Below are 27397 nucleotides of genomic sequence, written 5' to 3' on the forward strand. Positions count from 1 at the left end.
CTAAATTTTATTTTATTTAAATCCAATTTTTCAAATACAGATAAATAGATTCAACGTGTACTTTTTAAACAACTTTTGAAGCCAGTGCAACAATTTTTCATAAAACTATATGAGGCAGTGAGAAACAAAGAGATGCAAGTAGACTATTTTAAGTTTCGAATAAAACGCTTTTACAGATCAGATCCTAGGTAGGCTTTCATTGATTTTTTTTTTCCTAAATCATGCTATACAGCAGCACCTACCAGGGCTACTAGTATAATCTCTAGCCCCAAGACAGAGGAGAGGTTCACCTACCATTTGTACAGGTTATCTCCAAATTTTTAATTTTGCCTCTTGCATCCCTTTGCTCCTTACTACCTCATATGCAAAACCCTAAATCAATTAGAAATACAAATGTAAATAGAATCGAATATCAGTTAATTTAATCAAATAGTATTTGCATGCTTTACACCTCAGTAATATATCAATCAAGTACCAACTTTGGTTTTCCTCGTGATTTTTGGTCAACTTCTTTTTTTTTAATTAAGTACTCAGAAAATAAATTCATTTGTTACTTTTCAGCCCAATTATAAACTACATGAATGGTCGTTTGACTCCCCCTCCCCCCACCTTTCCCCCAATTCGTTTTTTTTTTTTTTTTTTTTGTTCCACAAAATGATAGTTCTGACAATTTAAAATTAAGGGTGAAGAAAACTAGTGATTATGGTCTTTTAAACAATTTTAGCCTCCGACGTATTGGTCTTTGTTGTCGTATATAGGCATACACAGTGTAAAAGGAAATAGGTTTTATAGCGTGTTAACGTTTAACATGACGAGATGTGTACGTATTACAATTTTTGTTATTCTAAAGCATAAACATAGAAACGAAACAAGTTGAGTTGTCTTGTTTCTAGCCCCAACAGCAGTTATTCTTTCTTCGTCTCAAGGCCGAGATCAATGTTCACATCCTCCCCACCCTGGTCTATTGCCCAGAGGGATGACCAGTTGTATTGGTTTTCGATTTTTTGACAACCACTTCTTAAGACAAATGATCGAATTTTTCCGCCTCGTCCCGGAATGAGTTCTTCCACTAATGCCTTCTTCCATAAATGTCATGGTTGAACGCCTTCTTGTAAAAGAGTCACATCTCCAACTCGAATCAGCGGCTTCATTGTATGGTGTTTCACTTCATGAAAATTTCTCAAATCTAGGAGATCTCCTTTGCTTCATCTCTTCCAGAAATGGTCCTGGATTTTCTGTTGTTGCCGCCATCTCTTCGTTAAATTGCTGTCAATCAGTTTGGGAAAAGATGGAATAGAAGTGATTTTATGTCCGATGAGAAAATGAGCGGATGTCAGCGATTCATCAAAGTCCTCATCGCTGTTCTCTTGTATAATAGGTCGGCTGTTGAGAGCGGCTTCTATACCTATTACAGTCGAACCTTGATATCTCGAATTTGAAGGGAGCATCAAAAAAATTCGAGTTAACAAAAATTCGAGTTATCAAAAATCCTTGGGTAGCTGGGGGTGGGGGATAAAATGCAAACAAATACTTTGAAAATAAATGCATATATTATTCACAAAGCACTTACTGATATATTGAGTCATTTAAAAAAAAGAATCGATGCTGGTTTGCTTCAAATTCAAGTCTTTTTCTCGTTCCACTACAATTTCTAAATGAGAAAGCGCTCTAAAAGTCTCTTCTGTCATATGTGGACGGGATTCGATGAATCTTCGTAGAACATCAGTAGCGGATAGGGCTTCTTTGTTTGTAGGTTTTTGGTGAGGATTGCAGATCTCTTCTTCTTCATCCTCTTCGGAAATTGGATCGCCAGCGGTTATTTGAGAAAGAATTTCGTGGTCTTCCCATCGACCATACTGCAACTTCTTCATCAACGTTTAGGAAGTCCTGAAATTGCACTTCATTTAAATCCAAACGTTCGGAAAGTCGTCCCCAATCTGTCCTTGACACACTCATCTCAGTTTCATCACTTATGTCACATACGGGGACATCCACTTCATTCTTTACGAATCCAGCTTTCTTAAAGCAATTTCTGATGGTTGAGGAAGTTACACTATTCCAAGCTTTGTCAGTCATTCGCATGGCTTCTAATATGGTCACTCCAGAAGACTTGACTCCTTCTTCAATTTCAGCCAAAAGTTTTTTCACAACTTGATGGCAATATTTGATCTTAAAGCTGTGAATGATCCCTTGATCAAGGGGTTGTAATTTTGATGTGTTTGGGGGAAGAAACTCAACCTTTACGTAATCCAATTTCGGAATTATGTTGTGGGCTTTGCAGTTATCAATGAACAATACGATTTTCCTTTTTTCTCTTTTCATTTTCCTTTCTAATTCTTTTAGCCAATTTTCAAAAATTTTGGAAGTCATCCAAGCTTTACGGTTAGAACCGTAAGCAAAAGGAAAGGATTTCACGCCTGAAAAACACCTTGGTTTAGCTGATTTTCCAATCATTAGAGGCGGTAGTTTTTCAGTCCCATCCATATTGGAACAAAGCAGCAAAGTCAATCTTTCTTTATTTCTCTTGCCTCCATTGCAGGCTTCTCCTTTTATAGCCATGGTTTTATAAGGAGTGCATTTAAAAAAAAGTCCGGTTTCGACAGCATTCAACACATTTTTTTCATCATAATTTTGCAGGATTAAATGTAGTTTTTCTTTAAATTCCACGCAGACTTCCTCATCAACACTTGCACTTTCGCCGCATACCTTAAGAAATGTAATGTTGTTTCGGTTTTTAAAATTCTCGAACCATCCATTGCTTCCTTTGAAACTTAAATGGCCTAATTCCTTAGCAAATGCTTCGGCTTTCTCTTTTATTAAATTTCTATTCAGAGGGATGTTTTGTGCTCTGCATTGCGTTATCCAAATCATTAAACATTTTTCCATATCTTGAAACTCGCTAACTCGAATTCTCTTTCGTTTCTCAAAGCCGTCAGCATACTTTTCCAGAATAGCCTCTTTGTTTTTCAATATGGTCGATAATGTACTGCTTGGAATTCCAAACTCTTTTGCGATTTGGTTTTTCTTTTTGGAACCTTTTTCCACTTCTTCAATTATTCGTTTCTTCTCCTGAATAGAAAGCGTATTTAATTTTTGTTTGGTTGCCATAGCTAACTATGCGTAAATGGACTGCTTTGAAAGTTATCTGAAATGATTCTTTTTTACCACTGTACACGATGTGAAGATAGAACAGAATGAGGGTCCAGCAGAACTGTAACAAGAAGCAGCTATCCCCCCCCCCTACTCTCCTACTGTCCTCCCGCCAACATTTCACAGCTCCCCTCCTGCAGGTGTGTGACTTTGAAAAGTCAGAAGAAGGGGAGAGGGGCGGAAGAGGGTGAAATGACAAAAGGAGAGGAATGTTGAAAATTCGGAATGGCTCAGAATAGAATAGAAACAGGTTTGTACTCATTTTGGAACAAGAAAAAAGGAAATGGAATCCGAGCGAAATAGCAAAACATTTTGAGTTATCAAGGGCTTAAAACTGAAAATTTCGACTAAACAAGGTAATTTTAACATTGACAGTATAGGAAGTATGAAGGGGGATAAAAAAAATTCGAGATATCAAAAATTTCGAGTTATCAAGGTTTGAGTTATCGAGGGTTGACTGTATTACTGTTCGTAAGCTTTCTTCATCCAAACAAGTTTTCCCGGGAATTTTCCTCAAACATAGTTTAACAGATCCTACCATCTGCTCCCACCATCCGCCCCACCAAGCCGCTTGTGGTACAATAAATTTCCAATTTATGCCATTGTGAGCTTAAAATTGCAGAACCTTGGAGGAGATAAGAACGTTCCAGAGATTTTTAAGCTCCTTGTTAGTAGCATGAAATGTGTCGGCATTATCAGATCAAATTGTATGAGGAATCCTACGTCGGGAAACGAATAGTTGAAATGCCATGAGGAATCGATCAGTCGAAAGATCTGAAACGGTTTCTAAGTGTAGTGCTTGGGTTGTAGCAAAAGTGAAGAGTGCAATATAGGCCTTTTGTGTTGTTAAATGGTGATGAACATACAGAGGGCCAGCAAAATCGATTCCAGTGACAGAGAACAGTGAGGATGGACGGATCCTGTCTGCTGGCAAAGGTGCTTCAATTTGTAATGCACCAGATAATATTGAAATTTTGCAGGGTAAGCAGTTTCGTAAAATCTTATTGATGGCCTGTCTACCTCGTAATATCCAATATTCGTCACGATTTCAGAAAGAACTATACGAACTCCAAGGTGGTGCAAACGAATATGTATATGCTGGATCAATAAAGAGGTGAAGCGATGAGAACCATCAAGTAACAACGGATTTCGTCGAGAGTCCGAAAGTTGAGTAAATTGTAATCGTCCTCCAAGTTGTATAAGCTTTTTTTCAAGATATGGATTAAATTTGGCAATTTTTGAAGTACCTGTATAGACTCTCCGCACTTTAACAGTTCAAGTTCCTGAGGGAAAGATTCTTGCTGAACTATAGAAATCCAATATTGTTGAGCTTTTTCCAATTCTTGAGCATTTAATTCATTTTTCTTTTTCATCGCCGATCTACAGTTTGTTATGAAGTGCATTATCCAAGCAGTGGTGCGTAACAACTTAAAATACTTGCTAAAACGTGAAATATCAATACAAATATATTATAGACCTGTGAATCTAACTTCGGTGGTTTGCAAAATTTTTGAAACATTGATGAAAATTAAGATAGTAAATTTTCTAGAAACTAATAATCTATTGACTAGTTTTCAGCACGGTTTCAGGAAAGATAAATCTTGTGCAACTAATTTATTACATTTCTATGACAAAGTTACCATGGCTTTGGACAATAAGAAGTCTGTAGATGTTGTTTACATTGATTTTCAAAAAGGTTTCGATAAGGTACCCCATGTTGCTCTACTTAGCAAATTAGCTGATATAGGAATAGGAGGGAAAAACTTTCATTTGGGTGAAAAACTGGCTGACCGGAAGGAAACAAAGAGTAGTTGTAAGGGGAAATTATTCTAATTGGAGTGAGGTCTTAAGTGAGGTTCCTCGAGGATCAGTGTTAGGGCCTGTTTTGTTCATTGTCTTTATGAACGATATTCACAAAAATATTTCTGGGAACATGAATTGTTTTGCTGATGATGTCAAAGTTATGGGGACTGTAGAAAATGAAGAACAAGCAAATCAGTTGCAAAAGGATCTAGATCATATTACAGAGTGGGTTGATAAATGGGGTATGGCTGTTAATGTTGGGAAATGTCAAGTGCTACATTTAGGGCATGGAAATAAGTGTACAAGTTATTTATTTGCAAGGTTTAGTCATTAGTCAGGCAGACAAAGTTACTGATCTGGGGGTCTTAATAAGTCAGGATTTAAAGTTTAGCCAACAGTGCAGCATTGCCAGTAACAAGGCCGATAAGATGCTTGGGTTTATCAATAGATCTATTTCAAACAAATCTAAAGAAGTTCTTCTGCCCTTATATAGAAGTTTGGTAAGACCTCATTTGGAGTATGCTGTTCAGTTTTGGTCTCCTTATCTTAAGAAAAACATTAATGTATTGGAAAGGGTTCAAAGGCGAGCTACAAGGCTAATAAATGGACTTTCTCACTTAGACTATGATTCCAGGCTTAGAAGGCTAAAAATGTACAGTATTGAGCAAAGAAGAGACCGAGGGGACATGATTCAGTTGTTTAAATTTATTAAAATGAAAGACATTACAGGGCTGAAGTTTAGCACTGAAAACAGGACAAGGGGTCATTGTTTTAAGCTATTTAAATCTCAGGCTAACATGGATGTTAGGAAAAATTATTATTTTATCAGGGTAGTGGAATCTTGGAACAGTTTACCGAAAGAGGTGGTAATGAGCAAGGGAGTAGATAGTTTTAAGAGGGCCATTGATCTTCACTGGTGATTGTAAATTGACTAGGACCAGTCTAGCTGGGCCCAGAGCCTGCTGCTGGTCATCACTTTTGTATGTGTATATTATTTTTGGGCATAGCCGCCATATTTGATCACTCCCAAGATGGAAGTACACAAGACTTTTTAAGTGCCTAAGTTCCCAAAAACGGCATTGGGTGTTAATTGCAATGCAAACTATTGAAAACAACACAAATTGTGCCTTTTTTTTCCGGATAATTTGTAATTATTTTCTGGAAAAATGCAAAATTTAATCTTCATAACTTTTTTTGTTTTAATTGATTTAGACTCTTATGTGCTAAATACTGACTATTTTGCTTTTATTGTAGTTTTTTTAAAGATTCTTAATTATTTATTACCATTTTTATACTACAAATCCAAAAATCTACTTATTATTTCAAATTTTTCACTTTGTCGCCATATTTGATCGTTTGTACAATGGAAGTAGACTTAAACTTCCAGAAACATAATTGGATGTTTATATTGTTACAAATTCTGTAAATAGTAATTATTGTAGGAACGTAACCTGTAAATAGTTTCCCGTAATGAATATACAACCCCTTTTTCATTCGGCTAAAGTGTACGACCCCTATTTTCTTTCTTTTCATTGATAACGGTCTACTACTTTACAGAAGCGTGTGGAATATTTGAGAAATTTCTTTTCGGTGTATTTAAGCCGTTAGCGATGGATAAACAGTTTAGTTTCGATTGAGATTTCGAACTGAGTGCATTTTTGCTCTGTTTATTGCGAGGCATTTTCGCTGTGTTGTTTTCGTATTTGGAAGTAAATACGTGTGTAAACGTTGAGTTTACGGTGTTGTGTGATAATTGCTTAATTGCTGATGAATAATTTAGCAGTTGTTGAAGATCTTTCCTGTACATAGTGTAAATAAATTTCCTGTGTTTTTATCAAGAACTGTGTCTTCATTTCAAGAAAGTGGAAGTCGCACCGAATCCGTTACAATTGGCGCCCAACGTGGGGCTTCTTCTGGACTTTCTTGGAGTAAGTGTGACTTTGGACATTTTTTCATAAAGACTGTTTGAATTTATAGACTTTGTTTTTATGGTGATTACTCGCGCAATGGATGACCAATTAAAACAACTTCTGGAAGCAATTAATGCTGCGAAAAGTGACTTGGCTGAAAGTTTGGCGGCTAATCAAGAGCAATTAAAAAATGATATGGCGGCTAATCAAGAACAATTAAAAAATGATATGGCGGCTAATCAAGAACAATTAAAAAGTGATTTGACTGCAAGTTTTACTGCAAATCAAGAACAATTAAAAAATGACATTGCGGCTAATCAAGAACAATTGAAAAGTGATTTAATGGTACTGAAAAATGATTTAGCTTCTAACCAAGAGGAAATTAAAAACGACCTTACTTCGGTAAAGACTGTGATGGAAAACAAATTTAATGAGATAGAGCATCGAGTTGATGCTTTTGATGAAAAGTTTGAAACAGTAGAAAACCATATCGCAACAGTTGAAAATCATGTGGATGAGAAAATTAAAAACATGGAAAGGAGATTGGCGATCGCGGAAAGCAGCTCTGTACAGTTTGGCGCTCCCACATCGGTTGCTCGACCGTCCATTAAACTTGCCACATTTGATGGGAAAACTTCGTGGCAGGTTTACAAAACTCAATTCATGATAGTGGCGGAAGCGAACGGATGGGACTCTGCTACCAAGGCCTGTCATCTTGCAGCATCCCTGAGAAGTGACGCAGCGGACATTCTTCAGACCCTTCCGGACAGCCAGCGCCTGGATTTCGCCGCCCTCACATCTGCGTTGGAGCTTCGCTTCGGTGAGAAGTGCCAGAAAGACTTCAGCCGACTCCAGTTGAAGTCCCGTTTCCAGAAAACCGGGGAAACCCTGCAAGAGCTTGCGGCGGACATCGAGAGACTGTCTCATCTAGCTTTTTGCGACTGTCCTGCGGATGTTCGAGACAACCTGGCACTCAACTACTACATCGACGGGGTTCGAGATCCGGAAATCCAGAAAGCTCTACGGATGGCGGATGTCAAAGACCTGAATTCTGCCGTTGTGTATGCGATGAGATACGAGGCCGCCCAAGAAGCAACCCGTGTGGATCGCCATCTAATCCGGACTGAGGAAGCTGATGAGTCTGATTCCAGGTTGTCCCACCTCGCTGAACTTGAGAGACAACTCGGTAACTTGACAAGACATCTGAGCAGCATAACAACCCAAAAGAAACAAGAGCAGAAGTGCTGGAAATGCGGTAGTAAAGGACACCTGCGAAGGAGTTGTCCGGCTCGCCAAGCTACGCGAGGGAAGGAAATCACCACCACTAGAGCTCTGCAGATTTCCTCTTCTAGTAGTGGCAGTGATGGACTTTTCATTTACGCACATGTAAATGGGAACCCCTGCAGACTGATTGTTGACACTGGAGCCAATGTGACAATCATTAGGACAGATGTGGCTCGTGAATTTGGATTGAAACTGCTGTGGACATCGCCACGCGTAAGTCTCCAGACTGTGACAGGTGACAAAATTGAGATTGACGGTAAAGTGGACTTGGAAATTGTGTTTGGGAATGCCACCTACCATCATACGGCATTCGTCGCTAATATCACGGACCCCTTTATTCTCGGATTGGACTTTTTGAAGAAATATGACTTCACTCTCGACTTCAAGACTAATGAGCTGCACTCGATGAGAGAAGACATAGCCGTTTTCCCTGCAGAGAGTGATGTAAAATCCGCTCATCAAATAATAGCTCAAACAGATTTATCGATTCCCTCAAGGTCAGAATCATTAATACCTGGCTCCCTTGAAGAAAGCAATAGTTTTCGATTTGGACTCATTGAATACCCTAACCTAAGCAATAGCCTAAAAGGAGTACTGGTAGCATCTACGCTTGTGGACCTTTCTAAGGATGTAATTCCTGTGAGAGTCGCCAACGTGAGTGAAAGGCCAAGGAATATCCGAAAAGGTGAAGTGTTGGCAACTTGTACTCCAGTAAACTGCATCATTAGAAGAATCAATTCCCCCAAAACTGTGTCTTCTGAGTCCTTGACGTCGAAGTTAATTGGTAGTGCACCCTTATCGAAGGATCAAAGAACTGCTGCGGAACAATTGGTGGACGACTTCAAACATCTGTTTTCATCTACATCGGAGGATGTTGGCCGTACGAATTTAACGCAGCATAGGATTTACACTGGAGAACACCCCCCTATTAAACAGCATCCAAGACGACTACCGTTCGCTAAGAAGGAAGAGGTCGAAACCCTCCTGAAAGAGATGAAGGAGAATGATGTAATCGAACCGTCATCCAGTCCTTGGGCCTCTCACATCGTCTTGGTCCGAAAGAAAGATGGCTCCACCAGATTTTGTGTCGATTACCGACGACTGAATGAAATCACCAAGAAAGACAGTTACCCTCTTCCACGGATAGACGATACCTTGGACACTCTTTCCGGACACAAGTGGTTTTCGACCCTGGACTTGAAGAGCGGCTACTGGCAGGTTGAGATACATCCTGAGGATCGAGAGAAGACAGCGTTTACAACTGGACAAGGCTTATGGCAGTTTAAAGTGATGCCCTTCGGCCTCTGCAATGCACCAGCTACGTTCGAGCGTCTTATGGAGACAGTGTTAAGAGGACTCTCTTACGAATCCTGTCTGGTCTACTTAGACGATATCATCATCGTGGGACGCAGCTTCGAAGAACATCTGGCAAATCTTAGGAAGGTGCTGCAAAAGCTTAAGGAAGCCAATCTGAAGTTAAGCCCGTCCAAATGTAATTTGTTCCGGCGGGAAGTGAACTACCTTGGTCACATCATCTCTTCTGAGGGTGTACAAACCGATCCGGAAAAGGTATCCGCGGTCAAGAGTTGGAGTCGTCCCGAAAACATCCATCAGCTGCGAAGTTTCCTGGGGCTCTGCACGTACTACAGGAAGTTTGTGAAGGGTTTTTCCAACATTGCACGACCTTTGCATAAGCTGACGGAGAGCAAGCAAAAGTTTGAATGGTCCAAAGAATGCAAAGATGCATTTCTACGACTGAAGGAGGCTTTAACATCAACGCCTATCCTCGCCTATCCTCAGCCTGAAAAATCCTTCATCCTGGACACAGATGCGAGCAACGAGGGCATCGGAGCTGTTTTATCCCAAGAAATTGACGGAAATGAACATGTCATCGCTTACTGGAGCAAATGCTTATCAAAGTCGGAGCGGAATTACTGCGTCACCAGAAAGGAGTTACTGGCCATAGTGAAAGCTGTAGAACACTTCCATCATTACCTCTACGGCCGAAAATTTCTGCTTCGGACAGATCATGCCTCATTAACTTGGCTTTTGAACTTCAAAAATCCGGAAGGCCAGATAGCCAGATGGATACAGCGGCTCCAGGAATATGACATGGAGATCAAGCATCGAAAAGGGTTATCTCACGGTAATGCTGACGCTTTATCAAGGAGACCTTGTCCTGAGAACTGCCACTATTGTTCCCGAATCGAGAAACAGTATGGAACGACTAGCGCTACCGCCTATCAGGTGACAGTGACTCCAACATCATCAGAACCTGATCCATGGAGTGATGACCAAGTTCGAAAAGATCAACTTGAAGACCCCGACATAAAACCAATTTTGGAGTTCATGGAAAGTGACAGTCGACGCCCTAGCTGGCAGGACGTTTCTATCTTCAGTCCTGCAACAAAAATATACTGGGCTTTATGGAACTCACTCCATTTACGGAACGGCGTGCTACACCGGAAATGGGAATCTGACGACGGCAAAACATCTAGGTGGCAGTTACTACTTCCCCGATCAAGGATTTCAGATGTTCTGAAAGAAATACATAGTAGTGCGACTGGAGGACATTTTGGTGTCTTGAAAACCCTCAATAAAGTTCGGGAGCGCTTCTTCTGGAGCAAGGCGAAGGATGACGTGGAGAAGTGGTGCCATTCTTGTGACGCCTGTGCTGCTCGTAAAGGACCGAAGAAGAGAAGCAGAGGGAAGCTACATCTGTACAACGTTGGAGCTCCTTTCGAACGAATTGGGATCGACATCCTGGGTCCTCTACCAAGAACTGCTGATGGGAACAAATACATTCTCGTTTCCATCGACTACTTCACCAAATGGCCGGAAGCATATCCCATTCCAGATCAAGAGGCTACCACCGTAGCAGAGACTCTAGTCCAACATTGGATCTCGAGATATGGAACACCTTTGCAGATTCATTCCGATCAAGGGAGGAATTTCATCTCTGCTGTGTTTAAGGGCCTATGTCAAATTTTCGGAATTGAGAAAACTAGGACAACACCACTACACCCACAATCGGACGGCATGGTGGAGAGATTTAACCGCACAATCCTAAATAATCTCTCACTTATGGTCTCCAGAAATCAACAGGATTGGGACAAGAAGCTACCTTTGTTCCTGCTGGCCTACCGCAGTGCTGTCCACGAGACTACCGGATATGCCCCATCTCAGATGCTCTTCGGACGAGAGCTTCGGCTACCTTGTGATCTCGTCTTCGGTCGTCCTCCGGATGCGCCTGCATCGCCTGAGGAGTACATCCAGGATCTCCAGGCCCGGTTGGAAGACGTTCATAACTTCGCACGAGAGCGAATCAACATCGCGGCGGAGAAGATGAAGACCCGATACGACACAAGGTCTACTGGACATGAATTCAACGAAGGCGACAAGGTTTGGTTATGGAATCCCATCCGACGGAAAGGTCTTTCACCCAAATTGCAGTCGCATTGGGATGGACCCTACAAAGTCCTTAACCGACTAAATGACGTCGTAGTGAGGATCCAAAAATCACCTAATGCAAAACCTAGGGTTGTACATTATGATCGGTTAGCCCCATACTATGGCCATAGTTCATGAGTATTACGTAAACAACCATGGTTGATAACATAAAAGTTGTAGATAATTTTTGCTTTTAATGTTTAGTAATATTTCTTGTTATTATTGTGTTTTCTGTATCTGATAGTTATTAATTAATGTGTATATTTGTAAACTTGTGATAGAAGTTTGGCACCCTTTCTGGGGATTGTACTGCCCGGGACGTGCAGTCCTTAGGAAGGGGGCAATGTTACAAATTCTGTAAATAGTAATTATTGTAGGAACGTAACCTGTAAATAGTTTCCCGTAATGAATATACAACCCCTTTTTCATTCGGCTAAAGTGTACGACCCCTATTTTCTTTCTTTTCATTGATAACGGTCTACTACTTTACAGAAGCGTGTGGAATATTTGAGAAATTTCTTTTTGGTGTATTTAAGCCGTTAGCGATGGATAAACAGTTTAGTTTCGATTGAGATTTCGAACTGAGTGCATTTTTGCTCTGTTTATTGCGAGGCATTTTCGCTGTGTTGTTTTCGTATTTGGAAGTAAATACGTGTGTAAACGTTGAGTTTACGGTGTTGTGTGATAATTGCTTAATTGCTGATGAATAATTTAGCAGTTGTTGAAGATCTTTCCTGTACATAGTGTAAATAAATTTCCTGTGTTTTTATCAAGAACTGTGTCTTCATTTCAAGAAAGTGGAAGTCGCACCGAATCCGTTACAATATTAATGTGAACTATTGAAAATACCATTAAATGTGCAAAATGTTATGAATTTTTGAAAATTAACTATTACTTTCTGGAGAAGAAAATTTGAAATTTTTATGTAAGCGTCCTTTAATATGTGAAAAAAAAAATTATTGGCACTGGCCTATGATCGGCGGATGTTGATTTTTGTTACTATGCATTACATGGTATGCTGATCGATGCAACAAGTTAATCATATTTATACTGAAATTTAGCTTTGCATTTTGCTCAATATGTTTTGTGTAACCTATTAATAAGAAAATAAAAAGAAGTATTGTAAACGAAAAGGGGATGCTAAAAGGTTGCTGCAGGACTATAGCAAAACACTATAATATTACGCTTGTCATCAAAGAAACGCTAAAATAAGGTGAAAGTACTCTGTTTTCAACAAATAGTAAACAAATTAAAACAATTTTGAACAAAATGTTTAAAAAAAAATTAAAATTTTGACAGAGAAAACAAAGGAAAAAAAAATTCCAAGTTTTTTTTTTTTTAATCTAAGGGCAGAAGTTTCAGTTCTTCTGCATTGCTACTTTAAACAATTTTAATTATTTTGAAAATATTACTATTTGAACTTAAATTTTAAATGAAGCGAGTAACCTGGAATTTTCTAAAAAACAACCTGGAAAAGTCAGGGAACTTTTTTTAACCAAAAGTGTATGAACTCTGGTACCGTACGTAACAACATTTGTTTCTCGGTTCAAATCCATCTGAGTTTTTGCACCAATGGCAAGAATAGTTTAAGGATTATCAAACTAATCAGTACATTATTAAAGGAAAAGATGGTGGAATTTGAAGACTAAACAAATTTTATTTTCGCCCAGATAAAATACAACGGGGGTAGTTCTGTACACACAAGATCAGTGCAGTGGGAGGTTTTTAGCTTTGGTGGAAAAAACAAATTAGGCAAATATATGAAGTTTTCGTTCAAAAGATGGGATCACTAATCGGTCGGAGTTTGCTTCGCTCACTGATCGGCTAGATTACAGGAACGTGGTGGCTTGGCGACATTGGCCATAACAACACAGTTGCATGATTATTTGTTTACTACTGTTAATGTAATTTATTGTATTTTTTTGTTCATTTGGTGAAATATTTTAAATTGCAAAGAGTTGTTTTTGGTTTTTCAAGAGTGTTTAGTCATTTTAGTTGACGAACGTTATTTCATATCGGGAGGGGGGGGGGGGGGTGATTTTCGCCCCTGAACAGTACCCTGAATAAAGGTACTGTTTTTATCTTTATCATTTTTTTAAAACAATATTCATTTGATTGTTTTCATCTTTTTCATATGAGGGACGTTGCAGTGGGATTTCCCGTTTTTTTTACATGGTTAGTTAGTTTTTTTATACTTAATATCAGGGGATGATTTTTATCCTTTGAGTATGGCTGAAGGAACAAACCATACATACAATCTATGAAGATCTTTCAAGTACAAGAGAAAAAATAGTTGAGGAAACAACTGCTCAGTGGGCACTAGATAAATCAAGTTATAATAAACATACACATTCTGACACCAAGCAGCTTAAAACATTTTCTATTTACATATTTTTTTCAACAAAACTGTTCAGATACTTCGTAGTTTATTGAAATTTTTCAACTTTTCAATTTACGAAGTTTGAACAGAACAACGTCTGCCAGGTCTTCTAGTGCTTTATAAAATGCATAGAAAGAGCAAAGAGCAAAGATACAAAATTTTATAAAAATCCGAACTTAGGTGTCAAACCACTTTTTTTTTTTTTGTTAATTTTACATGGCATGAAGGAGCAATTAAAATAATGTTACTAAATAAAGAAATTACTGAAATCTTTACTAATAAATAATAAGCTCGAAGTCTCTGTCTGCAGGATGTCTGGATCTCTGTGACGCGCATAGCGCCTAGACTATTTGGCCGATTTTCATGAAATTAGGCACAAAGTTTTAGTTTGTAGCATGGGTGTGTGCATAACGAAGCGATTTTTCAAAAATTTGATTTTGTTCTTTTTCTATTTCAATTTTAAGAACTTTTCCGGAGCAAAATTATCATACGATAGATGAGTAATTACGAAATTATCATGGAATTAACAAGGTGTCAAATCTAAACCAATTGAGATTCTCGAAAAATAGTTTATTGGCTTTCTAAAATGCATAAAAAGGGCAAAGATACAAAATTTTACAAAAATTGAACCTAGGTGGCAACTGACATTTTTTTGGTTAATTTTACATGGCATGAAGGAGCAATTAAAATAATGTTACTAAATAAATAAGTTACTAAAATAATAAATAAAATGAGTCAAGTTTGGGTTGCATATAATAAACACTTCAAAACTTTCTAAATAACTTAAATATTTTCTGGATGGAAAGAGATTGAAATCTCAAACAAGACATGCAATTTCCGGTAATGGACGTGTTTCAATGTTGGCATGTTTCCAAAAAGTACGTGTATGGTGGAAATTGCAGTGGATGAAGATTGATTGGGAAAGTCATACAAAGGACTTATCGAATTCAACATTGCGAGCTTTCTGCCAAATTATCGTCATTTGTGAGATATTATTGTTATTTTATCGTAATGTGCGAGCATTTCTTCCTTCTAATTTTAAGAAATCATCAGAATTCTATCTTGAATTGGAAGATGTTTGTAGAAAATCTGCAGTTTCTACGGATTTTCTGCTCCGCAGTTTCTGCATATTTTCGGCATCGCGGTTTCTGCAGATTTTCGGCACCACGGTTTCTGCAAATTTTCTGCAGAAAAAATCACTGAAATTGGCAGAATTTCGGCAGAAAATTAGTCAGTTTTCCTCTCACATTTGAACAGAATTGTTCTGCAACTCAGGTATCTGTTCTGCGACATACGTCGCAAATTTAGAAGTACTGTATTTTCCTGCGTATAATCTGTTAAAACAGGCAAAGTTTATGAGGTGCGGATTATACGCTGCCAGGGATTATCTGTGATTTATTTTTTTTTCTTAGCACCAACGCTCCCATTCACAGATAGACCGTACGCCGACTGAATGTTGTTTATTTTACAAGATAAGACTGCTTGCTCTTTTGTCTTGACTCTGTTTTTCAAGTAATTAGAATACTATGATTTGAAGAAGAAATCATTATATATAGATTGTATTTCAGATTAATTTTGATTATGCCTTCAAAGTACCTTTTCACGTTTTTAGTTTAGCTGCTCAAATGGTATGTTAAATTCAAACTTTATTTTTCTTCAGGTCAATTTTAGGAGCAGCGGATTATAGGCCGCCCGGGGATAATACGCAGGAAATTACGGTATTCTGCTTTGAGGCTCAGATGTTTCTAGTTTTAAAAAATATATATATCTGAAAAATTAAATATCTGCGAGTAATCACAACAATTTTACCATTTGATAGCAAAATATATTTTTTTTCTTTTTTGCACGTGGAAAAATTTTGAACAACTACAAAAGCACATTTAGTTCAGATAAAATACACACACATACACATGTTTTATAAGCACATTCAATCAAGTATTTATTTAAATTCCCCACATTATTCTTAAAAAAATACGGCATATCTTTGAAGAATCTCAACTTTTTTTTTCCGAGATAAATTTTCCAAGTTTGGGGAGGATTCGATCTGCCAAATGTTCCACACTGGTATGATTTAACAAGAAACAGATCTAGCCCAGCGGTAATAAAATAACAATTGTCAAAATGCAATGAAGAGCTAAACTATTCTCTATCTTATGGGATCATTTGAACCAGCCAGAGGGACATCTGCGTCCCAGTTTTCGCAAAACAATAGAACATCCGTAAGATTAAAAGAAAACAATAAGGATTTTATACCGGCTCATGTGCAATTACTTTGCCAGTTATATAAATCAAAGGAAATTTCTACATACCGTACACGTTGGAGCATGATTTCTGATGTTGTGTTCTGATGTCTGATAAGTATGTACTTGTCAAAAAAGAAAAATCTAGGGATTTGTTACAAAAATATACAAAAAAAAAGATTAAACAGTCCTATTGAATATATAACCTTCGTATTTCGCACAACATGCCGTCCCGTCGTGCTACTTTCGCTGTTGTTGCGTCATGAACCAAGGTCTAAATTCTGAGACGATCTTTTCGTGACGTTGTAGAAAAGGTGGAGCTATATCAATTTTCCACCGCCTTTAGCGGCGCTAGTGTTCAATGGCTCCCGCTTCATTCTTCATTTCAAAAGGAATGGGAAGTTCCGCTTAGCCGCTGGTACCATTTTCTCCTCTCTCGTTTTTGAACCGATTTTCTTTATTCTTTTTTTGTTTAGTAGCTAATGTCGAGTTTTAGTGTCATCAACATCATGGGCGTCGTGGGCGGGGGGGTCCAAGGAGTCCGGACCCCCCCCCCCCCCCAATATTTGAGAACCAGACCCCCTCAATATTTGAAATTTGGACCCCATCGATAATTGTCAAGATGAAATTCATTATTTTGGAAGAAATTATTATTGTTTTGACAAAAAAAAAACTTTGAACAGTTGCATAATACATAATTTACCATGTTTAATTCATATCAAACAAAACGAAATGAACATCGAAAAAAAGAACTGTAAAACAAAATAGGCGATGTGTAAAGTGAACGGAAAGCGAAATCCAATGACATAGCATTGCTCTGCTCTCAGCGCATAGCTTCAGTGGAGGATGCAAGAAAGGTGACACTTTCTTCCGAGTGCAATGTCAACCATCACAGAGTAGAGATGTGTTAGCGGGATAATAAATTGTTAACAGGGGGATCCCTTAACCATGGCAGGAAGCCATGCCTTAACTCACAAAAAGTATCCTATGTCCGGTCCCGTATTGAAAACACAAGTCGTGTCCCCGGCGTTCCCAGCTTGGAAGTGATTCCAGCGTATTTGTTGCTATTTGGGGGGAAACAACTGAACAACTTTGAGGTACTGAAATCAGATGGACAATCCCCCCCCCCTTTTTTCGGCTCTCGCGCTTAAAGCGCTAATAAGTCAGCAGAAGACGGGGATCTGAGTTTCGGCTCCTTTCTTTCTTATCTCGTTTCTCGGCGCTTGCAAGGTTCTGTTTCGAGTTTTGCAGTGTTTGTTTCTCCAATTCGATTCAACTTACATCGACCCCAATGTTACCCAAACAAAATGAGACGCCAGACCTCTTTGGCGGTTTTTTGCAGCTGGCAAGAACACCGTCGCCAAAGGATGCTAAGAAATTTAGAAGACCACTTTTCTGGTCAAAGGTTAAATTTGGGGTAGAAAGGGAAAGGAGAGAGACGCTTCGTGTGTTTAAAACTATTCAACATGTGGCTTCAAAGTACTTTACCGAAGCGAGGTTTCTTAAATGTGTTTGCAGCATCTCAAATTTGACCGAAAAAGCGTTACGTTACAGGAAAAAAAGGGGAGGAGTCTAAAAATTAAGGAGTAATTTCAAAAGCAAATCGTAAGCCAGCAGAAAGATGGATAATGTGATGTCACTTCCAATGGACCAACGAAAAAAGAAGCTCAAGATTCCTATTCCTATTCAGAGTCACAACTGACTACAACTGTATTTATGTCGAGGGCTGCATACTAAGTGCCTTGCCTCCATTATTTTATATACCGATAGATGGCAGCACCATCACCGGATCGAACAGTTAATGAGAATTTAGAACTAGTCCAGGAGCTAATAGCTACCTGGTGCTAGCACCCCCAGAGGTATCGTTTCACTTTTGGAGGACATTGAGACCACGAGCATATTCAACGTCGCCCAGTCCCCTTTAATGACGACGGTGGGTCTTCGACTATCGAGGTTCGAACTCAGGACCCTCCAGGCCCGAATCCGACACTCTACCGATCGGGCTACCACGGTCCAGAAGCTCAAGATGACCAGAAAAAAAGACAGAAATAAAATAAGCTTCTTCTGTTGGGAAAAGTTGCAAGAAAAATTAAGATAATTTCATGTGATCTTTTGATTTCTTTGAGAGTAGTGACCTGAAGAGAACTCCTATTTTGGTTATTATACTTTTTTTACACATTCGATTACAACTATGGAGAGGTGGCTTAAAACGGGAAAATGTAGCAAACCTTCTACATCAAATGAACCTCAGCATTTTTTATCGACTGAACCACCATCAACATCCAGGTGCCACTATCAGCATCCCACGGAACCGTCTTCAAAAAGACAAAAGACAATGATTGGTAAGTACCTATCTGTTAAGTGTAATGCCTGCAGGGGCGCCCCGGTTTTATACCATTCAGATGGGGTTACTTTTCAATTTTCCGAATGAAATTCCTAAACAGTGGCTCCCAAAAGTGTTCATACACTTACGATTTTCAATGAAATACGCCCCTATTCATTGGTTAAAAGTAATATTTTGGAATAGGTATTTAATTATAAGATCTATGATCTATTTTCAACAAAACTGCATGAAAAGTTTTAATAACATAATAAAACTAGATTTTTAAGAAATCAAGAATCAAAAAGTGCCAGAAACTTTATCTCACAAAAGTCTTCGTACACTTTGAAAAAATATCTATATATTAGAAAAATAATCTAACTTTTTACTAAGTTTGTGCAGTATACCAATAACACCTTTTAAACGTCTGAGAATAGATATCATTGTTCTTCCTTTCTTTTTTTGTGCAATTTCTGAGTAAATGTTCAACCGTACTTCGAGTCTTACTGTTTCTAGTTCGCTTTTCGTTTCAATGCCGTATTTTCGTAATCTAGCCACCAGATATCTCTAAATATGCTACATTAATAAGTTTAAATCTGGGGATTGAGGAGATATTTCTAAGATTAAGGACAATTTTTTAGGCACCAGACGCAAACGTTGAAAACCGTGTGCTTCTCATCTTTATCTTGATAAAATACAAGGTTGTTCCCGATAGCCAAATTTTGGGCTAATAGTTAAAAATTGTTTTTAAAAATATTCAAATGAACAGCATGATTCACTATTTCATCAAAAAATTCCAAACTAACAAGTCCTGATGCTTACATGTACCATCACACCAGAACACCTTCACCGTCCTGATAAACTAATCCAACTTAGTTTTAAGATTAAATTCTTCATTTTTTCTTCTATTTACAATTACAACAATTTAACCTAAAATGTTGAATTTATTTTCATCTGTAAGTAAGACGTTATTCCAAAACATTTTGAGCTTATTTATCATTGATTTTGCAGCGGAAAGCATAAGTTTTCTGTTTTTCGCAAGAACGAGAAAATTTCTGCGGGAAAAGGTCTTATTTGATCCAGCTAATCAGAGAACTTGGCAAACAATTTTGGGAGAAAATTAAATGCAATTTTTTTCATTGAATTCTGCAGAAACTTTTACAGCACTCAAATGTGTATTTTTCATATTTTTTTAACAGTAAATCTCCGATCACGCTTTGTTAGCTTTGCCGGTTGACTTTTTCTAATCTTGCTTTTGATCCGATTCCGTTCTCAAAAGCATTTTATTAAGCACTTTACTATAGAATGGTATACATTAACTAATTTAGAGACATTTCAAACCAATTTACCACTACTGTGAGAGGGAAAAAATCAAATTTCGAATGCTCTTTGTTGCTTTTTCACGAATACCAGCCATTTAAAAATAATAAGCAGAATATTAGGGGGAAAATGCGCAAAAATTCAAGCCAAATGACTTTATAGTGTCAACACAATGCAAAAATAATTTTAAAAAATGACCTATGAAAATTTTTATCATGAATTTATTCCAAAATATTTCAGCGTACGGTGACTTCTGTGGCGTAGTGTTTCTCTATCTCTTCGTTTTTTGACAAATTTCAAAAATAAAATCAGTTGTGATGTGAAAAAAAAAAGGACTTCATATTCGAATTTAGTTTTGCCTTAATTTAGTTTTACTACAAAATTTCAAGGTGTACGAACACTTTTGGGAGCCACTGTGCATCTTATGAGAGTATCTTTTTAATGCAATATTTCACAAAAAACTACTCGAAATTTGGACTGGTCAGACAAAATTAGTATTAGTAGTAATTATTAAATTAGTAGTCAAAATTAGTATTAGTAGTTATTATTAAATTAGTAGTCAAAATTAGTAGTTATTTATAGTACATGCACTACCTAAGTTTAAATGTATTTGGGTGATTCTCTGAAATCCTAACAATATTATGTCCCAGGAGCCTAACACAAAGGATTGTTTGGCCTACAATTTTTTTTCTTTTTCTTTTTTTTTTAATAGTTAGAAATAACTTTTTCGATGTTATTTCATTCCAATTAAAACAATAACTCATTTATTTTTGGCTAGAAATTTTTTTGAAAAACCAGAAAGTCACTCTTTTGGCGTGTCCCCATTCGTTTCTCAAATATACTTAAGTTGTTTAAAAATGTTATATCAACATTCCACAAATCTAATTTGTAGCACTAAATTAAGCATACTTAAAGGTGTAAAAGAACATCCTTGAACTAAATTTAATTATTTAAAAAATCAAGGTACGTCATTTTAAAGTTTGTCCCCAGGTTTCATGTCATTCTCCTGTCCTAGGATTGAGTTCAATTATTACAGATTTAAAAAAGGAATTTTTAATTTGTTGTACTACAACTCTGTTTCTTATCACCATTTTGTTGGATTCCTTGAGCATTTTGTTAATATGATTTATCTGCTGTTCTTACTAAAACTTGAAGTTCAAAAATGGGTATGTAACATTTTTAGTAATTCTTGCGGTGGTAAAAAAGGAATAAGTACGCAATTAGCAGTAAGTCTTCTCTTGTTCGGAAAAACCGAAAAAAAAGGGCAAAAGTTGATAAAATAAGATATTTTTCATTATTTAAAAACCAAATTATCGTAATAAAGGGGGGGGGGTGAAAATTTTAAAAAAATATCATTTTACGGGAGTTTATTGCTGTAGAGAATATCGCAATATTGAGAGAAGGACAACATTAATTCCTATGGGAGTTCAACGGGACCACGAAATATTATCGTAGTAGAGGGATTATCGTTGTATCGGATAGCGTTGCATCGAGTTTCTACTCTGGAGCAGCAAGAATTTTTACCTGAATGGGAGGGGAGGTCTATAGTCTTGGTGTGTCTAATTTTATCTAATTGGTAGCAAATTGCTAACTCTACCGTTTCTGCAGTAATAGAATTAGCAGTATATGTTGAAGCTAAGAACTCTGGGGAGAGTTTGACCTTCAAACCATTCTTGTTGCACCACTACTTATGTCAGATTAACTACCAATTAATTTGCAATACCCTCATTTTACACGGATTTCATTACACACAGTTTAAGATTTGACACCGTTATTTCATTATTTATGGATGAGTTTTGATTTATGCAGATGCAGCATTAAAATGCATAAAGTTTTTCAAAATTTTCATATTTCAAACTTCTAAGATTGTATATAACAAATGAAAACTGCATTTTGGCATGCTTATGAGGGAGCTTGAGCCATTGGAGACATTTTTAGAGCTCTTTTCAGAAGTAATGTTATTAAACTCACACAATTCATAGCTCACTTGAAAAAAAGCTTTTAGAAGTGACAAATAAGAACAAAACCAACAACAATACCAACATTGATAATACTCGTCCGAAAGGGGCTTCCACATTTAAATTTTGAGCCATATTTTGACAGTGGATCTTTCTGATTTGTTTATAAAGGAAGATCCCATCATGGAAATGATGCAAGTGACCATGGATGTGCTCATGTCCCACAAAGGAAAAGCCCTGCATAGAAAAATGACTGCCAAAGGAATATCATAAACAGCTCTTATTCATATTCCCTAAGTTAATTCATATTTTCTTCATGTCCATTGTGTATTTGTATTGGAATTAGTACATATTTTTTATCACCTAACCTATTTTAACATTACTGTTAAGTCTTCTTTTACACGGCGTTTCTGTGGAACGTAACCCCTGCAAAAAACGAGAGTTCATTGTATGTAGTTTACAATTTACATGTTGGTTATAAGTAGTAATCCTTACTATGTGTTTGCTTTGCACATTGCAGAGTTTAAAAAAAAAGTGTAATTATATTTTAAGTGACTGCTTTTTTTCTTTCTCTCTTTAGCAAGTGTAAAAATTAAGTGGGATGCTGCGAATACAAATGCTATCAGCCGCAGAATCGGCAGATACTTGCTGGAGCTGTAGATTGGGATCATCGGTCTCACAGTATCAAATAAAGGACACTGAATGGTTGAAACGAAGACAAAAAGTTGATAATATATAAACACAATATATATGTATGTTTTAAGGAAACATATTTATGTTATAAATTATATGTATGTTTTTTACATATTACCTAGCTTATAATATGTAAAAAAAATGAATAAAAAAATTTTTCTCAATGAACTTGTAAATGTATAAATTGTTCCAAAATATTAATTAAGAAAAAAATAAGGATTTCGATTATGTCATTTATATGATCGAATGAGCGAACAAAAACATTTATGATGGAAATACTGTCAATGGGAAGAACTATCATGCTTAAATCTGATCCTTACTCTTAACAATAATGAATCTTAATTTCTCCCAATCTTAACATTTGGCGTAAAAAAAGTAATTTGTGCTCATTAAAAATCATAAAAAGTGAAAGATATTACTGTCAGTAATCTAATTATAAAATAAATGATAAACAGTCAATTTTCCTCTAGTCTAGTTATTGTAGCCGTAAATTATATCGTTTTAAGACAGAAAGGTCGAGGGACCTTTGACCAGTGCGCTAGGAATAAAACACAAAAGCACAGTTTTGGGTTTTATACCTCTAGTGCAGTGTCAAAGCTTCATAGCTATGGGTGCCACTTCTCAGTAAAGACGAATTCCGTTTTTTGAAGAAAAAAAATCGTCACACAGATTTCCATCCTTCAATTAAAAGAGGTAAAACAAAACCCTAAAACTGAAGGATGGAAGCCTGTATGCCGATTTTTTTTTAAGACTGAATTCTGTTTTAGCAGTATTACCCAACACTGGCTAATAGCTACATATATAATCGGCCAGTGTCACCTGGTCCCATTGGGCAGTAGCTCGAGTATCGGCCAATGCGGCAAAAGAGATTGCTACCCGGTATTGGCCTATTTAGTTCTGCCGGTACTGGCCAATGCTGGCATCAAGTATTGCCCAATATTGTTAAAAAGTCAACCGTTCGACGCTGGCCAACCCAACTAACCGATATTGGCCAAAACTCGCTCCGAGTATCTGCCAATACTGGGGTAAAATAACCGGCCAACATTAGCCAATTTTGATTTGCCAGTATTGGCCAATACTGGCAACGAGTATTGCCCAATATTGTAAAAAAGTTAGCCGTTTTACGCTGGCCGACCCAACTTTACCCGATATTGGCCAATCTACCAAACACCGTGGTTATGACATTGGCCGATACTGCTGTGCTGCTGGGGTTCTGCTTCAACACATTGAGTTTTTATTAAAATTTTCTAATAAGTCTTGTGAGTATCTGATCCTCGTTAGTTGTCATAATAAATATTAAGGGTTGTCCTTTTTCCCAGGAGGTACCAAAATATTACCTAGATATATATCTGCCTGAAAAAAAAAAAAAAATCTCGAAATACTTAGGTTAAAAAAATCTTAACGCCTCGCTCTGCCAGATTTTAAAGTTTTTATCGCTCTGCCTCGTTTTCATGCATCTTGCATTTAATGAATCAATTATAAAAAATAAAAAAAGGGCAAGAACAGATTTGCAGGAAATATATAAAGTTACGACAAAAATGAAAATGAACAGCTTACATTTAGGAAAGCAATTTTAAGATCAAGTAAGGGTATTTCACAATTAAAAAAAAAAGAAAAAGAAAAACCAAGACAAACTGTTTTTTTTTTTAAAAAAAGTTCTGTATTACGCATTTCTGTGCCGAAAAATTATAGTATCGTGTCTTCAGTCACAGAATAAAATGAATGTTCTAATCAAATAATTACTAGCAGGGGTAGAAGTGATCGACTTGTCACATATAGGACATTTTCCACATAAAATATAGGACAAATATAGGACACATTATATGAATAGTTTCGCTATGAAAAAAGATATAATACATATATATTATTTATTTATTCTCATCAATGATTTTATTTTAAAAAAACCCTCAAACAAAATTATAACTTACACCTGAAATGACTTTCCTGTAGTTGAAAGAATAATTTTTGAAAAAAGTGTACTTTGTAGACAAAAAAAAAAAAGAACAAAGTGAAATTTATTGATAATTAATACAGCAACTCACAATTTTTTCAGGGATAGAAGTGTCACAAACATAGCTTATATAAATAAATAAAAACCGTCTTTGTGTTGAGAACTAACAGGAAATAACCAATGCTTTGTAGCACAAATATAGATATTTTGTGCTATAAAATTTCACAAAAAGAAAAGATTGCAAAAAGACTATTAGAACATTCCGATCAGAAAATGCACTAAACACAAATATACATGCGAAAACAAAAACCGAAAATCACGCTGGAAAACAAAACAAACTGCTGTTGCCAAACGCAAAATTCTAAAACCAACTTCAGAATTCGTTCTCGAAACTCCACCCACTACAGTGACGTCATATTGCTGTAGACAATGAGAGAAGATGCCTGTTGCAGGATTTAGTGAGTTGCGTTTTTTTAATTTGAAATTCGTTTGCACACGTACTTTCGACGAAAAATCCGAAGTCAGATAGTTTATTTACTGTTGTTTTAAAGAAATAAATTGGATAAAAAACAGGAATATAGGAAATATAGGACATTTTCCAAAAATATAGGACGATTTTCATGCTTTTTTTTTTGAAAATATAGGATATATAGGACCACTTCGACCCCTGTTACTAGTAATTTTTTCATTCGTACTGAACAAAAATCTTTTTTGAGATCCCACATTTTCTATTCTATTGACTCCTAGTAATATGTAAGTACAGCGAGAGAAAGGATTTAGCTTCTTGTTTAGGAGAGGGAACCATTTCTATATGTAATTAATATGATCTTTATCGTAAGCATACTATTTACTCAGAAATACTCCCTATTTTTCCAAGCACTCTGTTTGGGGGCTATGCCTTTTAATTTTCTCGAAAATAAAATTTTCAAAATGCAGTTTTAAACGATCTCTGGTAGTATTTGGAAACGGGGAGTTCGGAAGCTTTCCCCGAAATTTTTCGAAATAGTCTAAAAACGCAGTCTTAGTGTGATGTTAGGGGGGAGGCAAAATTTTCAAAGTGTTATAAACATGATTGTAGGCCATCTTTAGTAACGTTCTGGGACATGCAGGTTTTTGAAATCAAAGTTCCAAAAATGCAATTTTAGACGACTTTTTTTATGGTCAAAGAAGGACTTTTCGCAAACTCAATTCCCGAAATTTTTCGAAATTAAAGTCATAAAAACAAAGTTTAAGACGATCTTTAATGATTTTTTTTAAGGGAGGAGGGGGGGGGGGGTGCTTATGTGACCTGAAAACCATTAATGCCCGTAATTAATTTTTTCTACATTGTATTAAAATACTGATCTAGCTTCTGAGAATGAAAATAGAAAGCAGTGAAAACTTGTAACCCCCATTCTATATTGTTCACATCTTAAGGCTGAAAACGTCATTAAAACTAATACATACAATGCTTAGTAATTCTAGCATGGTGTGTTTTTTACATTAACCGAATCATATTAAATTACTAATATATTTTTCATGATTTTCTATGTATTTAATGAGTATGTTGGTGTACGGAATGTTTTCCGCAACTGAATAAATGTTTTTGAAAATTATTTTTATTCTCCAAAAATACAGCTTCCAAATTCTTAAAAAGATAAATAAAAAAAAAAAAACTATTTCTATTGTGAAAACTTTCTGAAGACATCAGAAAGCCGTATTTTTGTTTTCTTATCAATCTTAAATGTCGGTATTAGTAATCTGGAAATTTTGTATTTGGATGAAATTTTGTTTTTAATTTCATACACATTGATTTTTTTTTTTTTCTGAAATGTAATTTTACACCCCCTCCCCTTTTAAAAGTAAAATCTACTTAAGTTAAACCTTGAATGAACACAAACAATTAGTAACCATGGCGACGAAAATTTGACTTCTTTGTAAATATTAAAACAACGAGCTAGAGTTATTCTTGTCATCATGACAATCTGAAAAATCAGAGCAACATCAGCTTTGGTCAAGTAAAGATAATAAGCATTCGCAATTGCTCAAAAAAAAAAAAAAAAAAAAAAAAAAAAAAAACATTTTTTTTTTCTGGAAGAATAAATATTGTCCTGAATTTTAGTTGTTTTCCAAAAATGATAGCGCTGTTGGAGAAATAATATTTAAGCAACGTACTTAAAAAAATATAAAACATGTTTTTTAATTGTAAAGACTATCTGTACAAGCTGGATTCGCTCTAAAAAGTATGGAATAACACAAGTACATGATTTCTTGATTTAAACACTCAAAACTTGCAGTTAATCACAATATCGATATATTTAAGCTATTTCCAAAACAGTTAATTAAAAATAAGTATTTCAACTTAATTATTATTTTTTTTCATTGTTTCTGGCAGTAAATAAAAACTTAAGCGCAGGACTTATGTAAAACGCAGGAATTATGACACAAAATGTAAGCTAGGAAATAGTCTTTAATAAAAAAAAAATTAGCTACAATTCGCATTGCTGCACTGGAAAATAAAAATTATGCTATTTTGTTTCTCACGTAATGTTTTAAAAACTGTATAATATCGTACATGTCTTAAAATAAGGAGTAATATTGCGACCCCATAAGAAACGTTTCATGATTCTATTTGGGGTCAAATTATGCATCGTTTTCCTTCTTAGGAAGTTTTCTAAAGAAAAATACAGTAAAATCCTATTACAACGTATACTAATGCAACGAAATACTTGTTTCAACCAAATAAATTTCTAGTCCCGATTCTGAAATTCGATGAATTTTACTGTATATTATGAATAACATGTTCAATGTGTACCTGCCTTCTAAAGAAATTTGACGAGTCTGGCTCTTAAAGACACAAATAATTTTCAAAAACGTTTGTTGAGCTGTGGAAAGCACTTTATGTGTGTACATTTGTAGTAACATAAAACACATGTAAAATGATGCAAAATACTTAGTA

General features: G+C 36.3%; 1 protein-coding gene across 2 annotated transcripts in view; it reads right to left on the bottom strand.

Moving 5' to 3' along the window:
- LOC129226500 (uncharacterized) overlaps positions 1-16469 on the bottom strand; it is a 65649-nt gene extending 49180 nt beyond the window's left edge. For both annotated transcript variants that reach the window (XM_054861110.1, XM_054861111.1), the window contains exon 1: positions 16287-16469. In XM_054861110.1, coding sequence (XP_054717085.1) covers positions 16287-16303 — 17 coding nt within the window. In that variant the 5' untranslated portion in view covers positions 16304-16469. The remainder of the gene's footprint in view (positions 1-16286) is intronic.
- Between the last annotated feature and the right edge of the window lie 10928 nt (positions 16470-27397).

The sequence above is a fragment of the Uloborus diversus genome, chromosome 7 (assembly GCF_026930045.1).
Source record: "Uloborus diversus isolate 005 chromosome 7, Udiv.v.3.1, whole genome shotgun sequence".
NCBI classification, from domain to species: Eukaryota; Metazoa; Arthropoda; class Arachnida; order Araneae; family Uloboridae; genus Uloborus; species Uloborus diversus.